The sequence below is a fragment of the Aphelocoma coerulescens genome, chromosome 3, assembly GCF_041296385.1.
Source record: "Aphelocoma coerulescens isolate FSJ_1873_10779 chromosome 3, UR_Acoe_1.0, whole genome shotgun sequence".
In the NCBI taxonomy this organism is placed as follows: Eukaryota; Metazoa; Chordata; class Aves; order Passeriformes; family Corvidae; genus Aphelocoma; species Aphelocoma coerulescens.
The window spans coordinates 106,294,800-106,307,422 of NC_091016.1; the positions used below are offsets into that span (position 1 = coordinate 106,294,800).

General features: G+C 34.1%; 1 protein-coding gene across 1 annotated transcript in view; it reads left to right on the top strand.

Moving 5' to 3' along the window:
• The window catches only part of SNTG2 (syntrophin gamma 2), a 234,599-nt gene that overhangs the window by 114,793 nt on the left and 107,183 nt on the right, over window positions 1-12,623 (top strand). Inside the window, exons 3-4 of the mRNA XM_069008627.1 lie at window positions 1,367-1,423; window positions 1,511-1,568. Coding sequence (XP_068864728.1) covers window positions 1,367-1,423; window positions 1,511-1,568 — 115 coding nt within the window. The remainder of the gene's footprint in view (window positions 1-1,366; window positions 1,424-1,510; window positions 1,569-12,623) is intronic.

Consider the following 12,623-nt stretch of genomic DNA (forward strand, 5'->3'; position numbering starts at 1 on the left):
TAAGTATGCAGCAGTTAGTGTCCTAGAAGACATCTCTTGGGAATGAGTCACTGAATTTTAGGCAAGTATTCTAATTCAGATCAGATCTGAACTTTGTCAGTGAGAGTGATAATTTTGATCAAAAGTTTTGATGCAGTTCCAAATGAAGAAAAAAAACATGAAACAATTTGAATTAGCACAGATTTCAAAGAAACTGAATTACATCAGCTGAAATTGAATCATATAAACCTTTTGATATGTCAGGTACCATGTTCATAATGCAGTAGTTTTCCATTTTTAACATGGACTAGTGTAGTACAGTGTTTATGGGAACATAAGGAATTTTGAAAATGAATGAAACCATTCCTATTTTTTTTTACCATATGGATTTTCTTATCCACTGGAAATGAAACTGAAATTCAGGATTTATTGTGTTTTGCTTTCCCCCGAGTCAATATGAACATATGTCTACCATGATGAGTGTTACAAAAAGAAGAGCTATATATATTAAAATAACTTGTTAATATAAGATTATAGTCTTGACTACTGAAATAAAAATTTGTATTATCTGAATCAGTGAAATTTTAAAATACCCAAACAGAAATTATTCATGTAGGAGTAATCTCATATACTATTTTTAATGTACAGAAAAAGAAGAAATAATTATATGTTCAGGAATTACTGTAAAGATGGTATTCTATCCACTACTGTTCATCATATTCCAAAAAAAGTTCCCATCAACTGTATAATTATTGTCAAAAGATGAAGTGCTATTATGTTGTCAGGCACCATGAGTTACACATTATTGAAATGTCAAATTCAGAATACTGTTAAATGTATGATAGGTTTCTCTAGAAAAATATTGATAAATGTTTATCTTCCTTATGCACTTAAATCTGAAATACAAAAATTAAACCTTTGAAGCAGACTATCACTGAAAGTCTTTCAGGATGTGCTGCAAAAAAAATGCATATAGATCTGAAGATGTAAACTAGAAAACGTTTTTATTTTTGATTGAAAAATTAGAACAAATATCATGCATACATGATAGCTATGAAAATGCACATCTCTGAGCTCTTCATATAATTTTCGCTTGTCAAAGGAAAAGTATGTACAAATTTCTGTTCAGAAAAAATACCACTTCAGAGATAGAAAAGCATACTAAAGTCTGAATATACAACTTCCAAGTTCTGCTCTCTGTGATAAGGAATTAATTGAGTGCCTATAAATCAATGCTGAATGATACTTCAGAACTGAACTTGATCTCTCAGATTCTAGACTACTTTTGAGAATTATTTTTTTAAAGTAAGTGAGAGCCTAGGAACCTCTATGCTCATTCAGATATTGTAATTTCACCTAAATTTATTTTTTTTGCAATTTTTTAAAGCACAGAACTGTTACACTTCGTAGACAACCAGTTGGTGGCTTGGGCTTAAGCATAAAGGTATGGGTAACTCCTCTTTTCTTCTTTTAAATTTCAGTATCTCCTCTTCAGTCTTGAGATCTCATGGTTAATATGTCTCTCTTACAGGGTGGTGCTGAGCACAAAGTGCCTGTCGTCATATCAAAAATATTTAAAGACCAAGCAGGTAACTTATGCTATTTACTTACGTAGTACTGTAGTTATTAATAGTTTCAGGAATAATTTTTCACTTCAGTACGACAGTTATGTTATAAACAAAATATTTAAAGTTACTTGCAAATATTTAAAGTTACTTGCAAAAACATAAGTCTGACACAGAAAATCTGTTCACGTACTTTAATAATGCAGAGGATAGAAAACATACAAACCAAGTATTTTTTTTTTCCCACACAGTGACTCACTGTGTGAGTCTAACTGTGACTAACTGTGCCTAGGTGCCTGCAGAGTGATTTCTAATGTTTATTATGGTGAAGATAACATCTAAATCAGTATAGTCTATCCTGGTTAAGTATTACATTGACATTTATCTATCAAAAGGAGCCTTTGGGAGACCTTTTCAGACCTGAGACCGAACTTGACAAGGTTGAGAACTGGTCTGGAAAACAAAGGGTCTCTTCAGTGAGGAAAAGTAGAACCATTGCATATGGGTGGGCAGTGCCTTGCAACATGAACTAAGGGTCTTAGATGATCAAAAGCAAAGTCATAGTCTCTTCTCTGGTGGATGTGGACATGGGGATTAGTTTTTTGTTTTATTTTCTTGAGGAATTCTTTTACATGTTTTAATATATGTTGTCTTTCAAAGCTTCTATGTGTATCCTGGTTTTCCTAGTATAAATCTACCCATTTCATGTAACATTTCCTTCAAAAGAAGACAGACTGTGATCCTCAGTGTATGTCCTGCTCCTTAAAAGGTCTCAAAGCCACTGACATGATCTTTTGAATTCATCAGGTTATTGTCCTCGTTTGCTGGAGTGGAGATTAAGCACATTTGCTTGACAACGTTTAGACTTGTGCTTTACTAGGTCGCAGACTATGCGACCTCTGCATTTTCTTCAGGGGGTCCTTTTTTTACTTGAAGTGAATACCTGTTTTCATCTGATACACAGTGAATATTGAATGGATTGTCTATATGCCTGTATCCTACTGGAAACACTGTTTCAAGTTTCCTGTGTACAGTGCTTGCTCTTTTTATAACATTGTTTCTGCAGTGAGAAAGAGAAGGTGTTTTTATGTCAATTGTATTACTGTATACAGAACAGTAATATGCTCCTTAAATACACAGTATAATAAACAATACCAAGAAAATATGCATGAAAATAATAATAAAATTAATATAAGCATTCAGGTCTAAGGGAAGTAATTCAAGAAATAATCTCTGACAAGTAAAGCTATCTCCTGCCCTCTTAGGGCATAGTACTTTTAATGAAGGTTAATAGTGAGTTTGTATACAGAATACTTGCATTCAGAGTTTTGTACATTGTGAGTAGTTTTTCTTGATCTGTATTTATTTGTAGAGTAACAAGTGCAACAAAAATTTTATGGGGTCAGCTTTTTACCTCAAATTTGAAAATGTCTCCTCCGAACGTACTTGTTTTAAGATCTTGTAATCTTTTGTCCGAGGAAACTCCAAAATCAGTAGTGGTTATAACCAGAGGCACTGTTGTATCAGAGCAAGCCCATATGAGATGTTCCTGGCTGGATCAGTGAATGGAATAAAGACATTGTCACAGCTGGCGAGGTATGAAGGAAATAGTCTACGTAGTATCAGCTGCCCCTGGTGTGAAAAAAGAGACTCTCAGCCTTGCTTTAAGGATGTGTTCAGGCTGTTTCCAGTGTGCTCCTGAGGTCCCTTCTAGCCTGAGTGAGTCTGCAATTCATGTAGTGCTGCAGGTGCCAAAGACCAGAGATCTGAGATAGAAATGCTTTTTGTGATATGTGGCTTACAGCACTCCCTTCTGGTTACTGAATTTCTGTGCAACAGAAAATAGCATGGAGCTTTTTGTTTGCTTGTTTCTTCCAGGAAATGAGTATTACTGAAAAGTATCAAGAGATTTTCAGAAAAATTTTGGAAGTACTAGGCGTTCTTATACTGCAAATCTTTTTTTTTTTAGATACATGATCTCACAAATCTCAAACTGGTGCTGTTACTCAGTATAGGAGGAAGATAATAACAAAGGCTATTCACAATGTTGCTTTTCTAGTATAATATATAACTGGAAATTAATATTAAGTAAGAGAATATGTTAATTTATCTCACAGGTGACATTGGGGCAATATTTCTGGTGTAAGATTCTAGTGTTTTAATGCAACAGAAAGCAATTTGGTAATATTATTTAAGGGAAAAGAAGAATTTGCAAATATGTGCGTTCTTTCTCCATTTATATAAATATATATTAATACACAGACAGTAATACCAAAATACAAATGTTTTTACATATAAAAGAATATCTGGAAAAATATTTATGATTAATAAAAGGAGAGGAAATGTTAAACATGATGGAGAGATCAGACTCATACAGATTTATCTCAAGCTAAGTTTTGGACTGAACATCTGTATATTCAAAATGTGGATAAATCAGCAATGGCCTTTTATTACATGAGGTGCTAATAACAGTGAAACTGATTTGCTGGCTTTAAGATTGCCTCTTAGTTAAGCAGTGATATTTGTTGCTGCTTCAAGCAAATATACTGCATTTAAAAAAAAAAAACAAAAAAAAAAAGATTTATTGTGCAGTAACATTTGAAAATAAATAATTTACCTGATGAAAAAGCAGTTTCTTATCAGGGATTGTACTGGTTTCTGTACTTGAGTAAAATACCTGAACTTATGTGAATAAAATTCTCCTTAATGACTTAAGAACTAAAATGACTGATAATTTGTGATAATTTTCCTGAAATTTAATGCCTTTTATATGTAAAATCTGTAAAATCACTGTAAAATCACTGTAAAATCATGTTTGTAACCTTACTTTGTTTGGATATAGTACTATTTTTTAGTTCCAAAGATAGAAGCATAATAGAATAAAGCAGTTGCTTCTTTTTCAGATCTCTATATTTTTTGTGCTATCTAAATAAAGTAATTAGTTGTCTATATTTGTACTATTTAATTTTTAAAAACATCAGATAAGTGATTTTTTTTTGGTACTGACTGAAGTATCAGGTGACAGCATTTGTGCTTAATCTTTTTTTTCATTTTTGAAATAGGATGAACATTTCAATAGGATTTCATTTCATTATTCCACAGAAGCACTTCTGTAGCAGCAGTGCTTTTAAATATTCTTATAGTTTTGACCTCTCAGCTGTGATCAGTGTTTATAAATTTCAAATTAAGTTATTCTAGATCCCTCTTCAGTAAGACTTTCCTGAACAAGTTCACTGAAACATACACAGAAACTCAATTTATGACCATAACTTTACATTTCTGAAATAAAAGATTAACTGATCACTCAGTGCTGAAGACTAATGTCAAATGTATTAAAAATCACAGTAAAGAATATCCTGAGTTTTTCCTGAGCACATCCTCCACAACAGTATTAGAGCAAGTTTTGCTAATTCAAATGAATCATCATCAAGTTTGGTCTTTTACATTTTTTCTATGGATTCTATTTTCCATTCTAACAAAGGTTACATTTTTTTCCCACCTCCAAAGCTTTTGCTAAAGTTAATTGCAGAGGGAAAAAAGTTCTGTGCCAGACAGAATGAGAAAAAGTAAATGCAAACAGTTATAAACTCAAGAGTAAAGTGATACAATTAGCCACAGAGTAATTTTTATCCTATGGGAAATTATTTCACTTCCAAATATAGGACTTTTTTCCTACCCACATACCAGATCATACAGTTGACTCAGCATATTAGCAACATTGCTGATAATCTCCCTGATTTTGAAAAGAATTATTGATGTTGAAGCTTCTCAGTAATATTCTATAAGCCTGTTTCAGGCTGGTTTGATTATTGTTTTTTCTTAATGTAATTTAATGCAGGATCGTTTTTCTTGTGTTTTCCTTTTGAAACTGGGTTAAGATGTAGTACCTTGTACTCTCTCACTGTACAACAGTTGGTGATTTGCTGTTAGTTTCTAGGTGTGTAATATTTTTATATACGTACTGTAATAATATTAACAGTTTATTTAGGGCCAAGAGTGCTGTGGGCTTACAGTCAAATAAATGTAGGCTGCTATCCTTAGAGATATGTAGTGGAATGTCCTGAGTTTGGAAAGGAATCGTATCAGTCAGGTTTACTTGTTGTACAGTGGATGCATCAGATAGATTGAAAATACTTCAGAGAATCTTCAGATGCTATATGTGGATAAAGTTTACAAGCTTTCATGTGTTTACATCTTTCTCTTTGTTATTCCCATTTTTGATTACTAAAGATCCTTTAGGAGTTTGTGGAATCAAGATGCTGTAGATTGTAAACATGAATGGATTTTGAAATTTAACCTCACCCTATGTACAAGTGATTTACCGTATATAGTATTGGAAATTCTGATTGTTTAAACATCAAACAATAAAGTACTGTTTTATGCTGCAGAATTATCCAGTTAGCAATCACATGTTTTCATCGTGATGCAGCTTTTCATTTTGTGAGACCTTCTGCAATAATCTAATGCTGTGAGTTCTGCTCATATATAATATGTGGAGTCAGACAAGCAGAAATGATAAAACAGAGCAGTGGGTTCAGCTCATGAGGTGTGATGAAAATAGATAAATAAAATTAAATAAAACCCGATGGAATAGGGTTAGTTTGCATTGTGCCAGTTTCAAAAAAAAAATCCCCCTTAAGAGCCAAAATTCATTAAAATCTTAATTGGAATGCATTTTCCCACCTTCTTTCACAAAAGTTGACTTATAATTCACATTCTGCTGTGTTGAAAAATCTTCTGTTTTATGTTCAGTCCATTTCTGACTGATTCTGTATACCCTGGCAGGATTGGAATGAACTCCAGACATTCAGCAATTGAAACATTCTTGGCTTAAAACCACGTGCTCTGCAAACACAGGCTGTGTCCAGATATCACATCCTGGCTGTCTGCATTCAGGACCATCTGGAGGACATGGCATCAATTTGATGAGGGCTTTTAACAGTTTCACTTACATGCCAAACAAAGATGGTTTGATGTGAAATTGTATGTGATACCTCCTCCATAGGTATATTTGTGGGGTTTTTTTGTTGACTCCAGTTGTCCCCAAGGGTGGTACAACAAGGGTAACCCAGCCTAGTCTGAGCAAGCTGGTGGGCATGATGTGAGATTGCACCAAGCTGCACAGCATGGTTGTATCCACAGCTGATCAGCTGATGTTCTTCATCCCTACAGCTGTACTCACCTTAGTTTCATCAGCCTTGGAGATTCATTCTACTGAGCCAGCAAGATCAATATTAAGGATGAGTTAAGCACAAACAGAGGTATTCAGGTTTATGAAGAAGCCAAAATGGATCAAAATTTTTTGTTATGCCTTGTGCTAATGAAGGTGAAGACTGAATACAAGGCTGTATTTGAACATAAAGCCTCATTAGAACATAAGGGCTCAGAATATAAGACAGCTGAAGCTGGGTGGTGTTTCATTTTTGGACATTATTTCCTAATATTACTTAAAAATGTCTTCAATTTCTTTTTAGCATTGATCTTATTTTCTATCTATCTTTTATTATCTTTGACAGTGTTATTTTTCTTTATTGGAAAGCTAGGGATATATGAAGTTAGCATCTACTCATTGTTCTTTCTCTTGGACCTATGCCTCGATCTCTAAACTCATTTTCAGAAGGCACAGAAGAATATTCTTAACATTTGGTTTTCTTTTTAACTGCTGCCTTCTCAAGACTAGACAGGCCACGAAAGGCAGTACCTCTTAATATCTTAATGAATTGTTAAAGATCAGTAAACAAATAAAAGGAAAGTATTTTGATCTCTGCTTCAGGAAATTTTTTCTATTCAACCTAACAGGAATGTATTTAAGGTCCAATGTTTGTTACTGTATATTTAGTGAGAATAGTAGTTATTGGATACATGGGGAGAAATATAGGTGGATGAATTCCTCAGCTGAGATTCTAGACAATTTATAATACTGGGTTTCGTTTTGAAGGTTAAATGCTTTCAGTGGGTTGATGATGGCTGGATGCCAGGCACTCACTAAAGCCATTCTATCACACCCCTCTGAAACTGGGCAGGGGAGAGAAAATACAGTGAGGGGTTCATAGGTTGAGATAAGGACTGGAGAGATCACTCACCAAATACCATCACAGGCTAAACAGACTAGAATTAGAGATATGAATTAAATTTATTGCTAACAAAATCAGAGCAGAATAATGAGAAGTAAAATGAAAACACCTTCCCCCCCACCCCTCCCTTCTTCCCAGCTCTGACTCCTCCCCCAGCAGTGCAAGGAGAGGGAATGGGTTATGGTCAGTTCATCATCTGTTGTTTCTCCTACTGCTGAGGGAGAGGGGTCCTTCCCCTGCTCCATTGGGGGGTCCCTCCCACAGGAGATAGTTCTCAATGAATTTCTTCAATGTGATGGGCAGCAGTCCTCCCCAAACTGCTGCAGCATGGGTCCCTCTGCCAAGGTGCAGTTCTTCAAGGACAGGCTGCTCCAGTGTGGGCTCCTCTTGCCATGGACTTCCCATGGGTTCACAGCCTCCTCTAGTCATCCATGTGGTTTGGCATAGGGCTGCAGTCTGCAGGAGGATCTGGATTTCTGCTCCACTATGGACGTCCATGGGCTGCAGGGACAGAGCTGCTTCACTCTATGGTCCTCACCATGGGCTGCAGAGGAATCTCAGCTCCAGTGCCTGGAGCATCTCCTCCCCCTCCTTCTGCACTGACCTTGGTGTCTACAGAGTTGTTCTCACCCTCTACTCTGGCCACAATTGCAACTGTGCAATAACTTTATTTTTAATTCTTAAATGTGTTATCACAGAGGTCTTACCACCATTCCTGATTGGCTCAGCCTTGACAGCAGCATGTCCATCTTTGGAGCAGCCAGGAATTGCCTCTGCCAGACATGGAGGAAGCTTCTGGCAGCTTCTTACAAAGCCACCCCTGCTACCAAAGCTTGGCCCTGCAGACACAATCCAGTGCTGTAGCAAAAGGCTGGTCTAAATATAAAGAATTATTTGGGTAGAAGGATGCAGGGAGTTAACTTTTAAGTGTTTATTTAACTGACCAGGTATAAACTTAAAATCAAATTTAGTAATTTTTTTAAAAATATGGCAATGTTTTAATTGTTTCACTGAAATGCATTTTTTATGCATTAAAATTATTAATAAGTATTTCCTGGACAGAAGACAATTTGGAATGAAATATTTGGAACTTTCACTTAGAAATTTTGTTGCAGATTTTTGGGGGGATTTTTTTAGTAATATTTAAGAGCTTGATGAATCCAGAAGTCATTTTTCAGGGTAAACCAAAGCATTCTCGTTTTAGGCTACTTTGAAATTTGTTATTGGTTTGGCTGAAAAGCATAAGCAATGAATTAACTTTCTAACTCTAGATTTAGGCAGTTGGTTTTGTACTTTCCCAAAATGAAGTTTTATATATTTATACATATATATGTATGTGTGTCTAAAAATGTGTATATTAAGTTCTTAATAATGAATAATGCTTTTCTGTTAAGTGTACAAATAAATGGTATTCAAAGAGCATACTAATGATCAAATTCATCATGCTTGTGAAGATCAACTTTCAATAAAAGATAATTATTTTTGTTTAATAACTTTAACATAAATGCAAAATGTGTATGAAAATTGTATTTCAGTTCTATAGGGTTTTATGATGAAAATTCTCATTGGAAAGTGCATTTTGAAGTTTATGAACAAAAAAAAGGTAGGAATAAAACATAAAAAATGTTATTTACAATTTCAGTGGACCTATCATTCTGCAACCGTAAACTAAGTAGAGGAAGGTGGGAAAAATACACTGTATCTTTTTATTTGTTATCTGTTCCAAGTAGCAGTTGAGTGAATTAACTGTGACCTTAGGATGCCACTGACATGTACAGTTTCTGTTCTTTCTTCCACTCACCTACCTCTGACTGACAATGTAGTTCCCTTATGAAATGCAGAAATCTAATGAAATAGCCCTTAAAATTACCATTTGAATTTTTATCCTTACATTCCAGGTTAAAAAAAAAATGTTAATGACAATTATTCTGTGCAGAGAAATTAGAGAACTATAGTATGCTTTCAGATAATGTGTTCAGGAGAGAATTGATGTCCCTTTGTGAGTGCATGGTATTTTGGACTTTGGATTTGGAGCAAGATTTCACTACAGTGCTTCGGTGCTGAAACTGGAGAAGCAAGCAGCTAGACAGATCATGTCATTCAGCTGTATCAAAGATTTCCCTTGCATTGAAACATGCTAATTAAACTCAGAGTAAAACTCATGCAGATTATTTTGGGGCTGAAGCAGTCAAGAATCATACAGAATATTTGATGGAAGGAGCAAATGAAAAGAACTTCTACTTGGAGATAATGTCACATAGAATTAAATTTGAGAAATTTAATAACATCCAAACCACTGCACATCCTTTGGCAATTTCAGAAAAATTATATTTTTCATCTCTTCACTATTCTTATCTTTCCCTTACTGATTTCTGAACTAAAGACTTTTTAGGCTATTTTAGAAACTACATCTTTTCTTTATAAGCCCAATTTAAGCTTGTATTTCTGCTGCTTTGGGCATCCCCTCTGAGTCTTCAAGTTTGTTTTTCAGGTATCACCATCACCTCTACAGCATTTAAAACTTTGTCATAATATAATAGAAATTAATGGAAACTTAGTAGCACATTTAGGAAAAACTATTGAAGATGCCAGATTATGATTTATTTCCTTATATAATGTTACCTAGTAATAATTTGTTTTATTCAGCTCAGAAGATCTTTTACATGTGATTTTAAGCATATGACTATTAGTGCAAACCTTATACCTTAGAATATTGCAACTGTGTGATAAGATTCATCTTCCTTTACATTGTACTACACTCCTTTGTCAATTTATTAACAGTTTAGTACTTAATTAATTTTAAAATGCACACAACTATTTTTACCTGGAAAATATTGTAATAATTCATAAAATCATAGAATTTTTAAGGTTGGAAAAGACCTCTAAGATCATCAAGCCCAACTGTTCAACTCGGGAAATATTATCAAGTTTAGATTGATTATACACATAGAGCTTCTAAAACTGCTTTCTAAAATTTCTAGAAATACTACATTTTTGCAATTTTAAATAGCTTTTCACTGACTTCTAAATGAGTCCTAGCTGTGCTTGACTAGTAAAACTTATTTTATAAACAAAGTATAACTTATTCATGGTTATAATCTATTCATAGTTATAACTATTGCTTTTCTTAATTATTGCTACATACTTCTGAATTCTGTTCATGTAAAATATGTGAATATTTTTGGTTTTGTTTTCAAACTCAAGGACTGTGGTTAGGTAAATATCCCAAGTAATAAATGGCAATAGTAATATAACAATTTCAAATTTTATGAAAATACATCTTAAAAGACTTTGCCTTGCTTTTATTATAGATACATCTTAGTGGTCATGACTTTTCTTAAAAAGGTAAAATTTTAAAGTAATTACATTAAGTAAATTATTTTAAAGTAATTACTTTAAAATTAAAGTAATTAATGCTCCAATTTTGTTTCTTTACTTTGATAATTGATGGTTTTCTATAAAGGCAAAGTCAAGTGATCAAGAACTGAATGTAAAATGGCAAGTATTTTTCTCTAGAATTTATCATGATAACTCTTCCTGTGCACTCTTTCTGCTGCAACATCAACGAGTTTGGAAACATCTACTTTGTTGGAAACACTTACAAGAATCACATTGCCTTTTGGTTTGGTTTAAGAATCTTCCATCAAGACACACAAATACCTGGAATTCTGAATTTTTCTCCTTTTGTTTCCTAAAGTAGGTCTGAAATCAATTTAATCACAGTGTATGCTGGTACTTTTTACACATCATGTTACAGACTAGAAATGTAACTCATGATAAAAACTTGTTTGCAATCAGAAAACCATTGGAAAGCCTTTAAATAATTTTTGCTTTAGTTACTGCTAAGAGTTGGGTGGATAGAATTAGAACCAAACTATAATACTTTTTCAGCTGTCCTCCAAAGCACATTTAATTAAAGAGACTGTAATGCCAAAGACTACTCCAGATTCTAGTCTTCTCACTTTGGGTATATAAGCAGCCATTGTCCCCACCTCAGAAAAAAATTGGCAAATTTTGGCTGTAACATAGGTCAGGCAATAGTACCAAAGTGTTATTTTGAAATTAGCCTCAGAAAACAGTTATAATAGCATCTGCCTTTTAAAAATTATAGCACAGACTAAACAGATTTTGGTTTTAAGGTTAAGGTTCCTTAATGCCCATTGGTATGCTCTTTGGATTCCTAACTGCCCTTATACATCTTACTCATTTTACTTCTTGATTCATAAAATATAACACAATTTTTATTTGTTTTTAATAAAGCTAAGTTTGTCCCATTAATAGTTTGCAGTGAAAAGTACTAGAAATTCGCTGTTACAGCAGTTTTCTTTTCAGATTGTATTCAATTCTAGCCATTGACAGAAAAATGCTTTTATCAGTAGAAGCTTCTAGTGAACAGTATGTTTTGAAAACCTGTCTTTTTTGCTGAGGTCATCTAAAAGGAGAAGGTGAAAGAGCAAAGCCACTATCAAACACCTATCCTCGTACCATATTCTGCTCTGTAATATTTTCCTGTTGAAAATCATGCCCTGCTGTGTCCAGTCTTTGCCCACCCCTGTGTCCAGTACCTTTCTCTCTCACTCATTCTGTTTCTCAGATTGCATTGATTCTTACAACATGTTGAGCTTCAGTGCTTCAGGCTTGTCTGTGCTTAGATCTAGAAGTGACTTCTTCGTGGCTAGATACAGGATTTTTAGGATCATGATGTTCTGTTAGTGCTTGCTCCACAGGCACTGAGGAAAAATGGAGAGGGGACTCAGTTTGCCACCTGTCACTTGATTCAGTGTGGGAAACATGGCACATGAGAATAATGAAACAGGTGTTTGATTAAACACGTTGTATTATTGATTGATTTACAGCTTTTCCTTACATGATAAGTGAGACATGAATAAAGAGAAGAAAGGAAACTAAGCTAAGGAAGCTTTATGGTGAATAAAAGAAATTTGGAAATTTTGGGATTTTTTTTTAAAACAAAGAAATTAAATTTAAACAAGTCCTATTAAGAGTA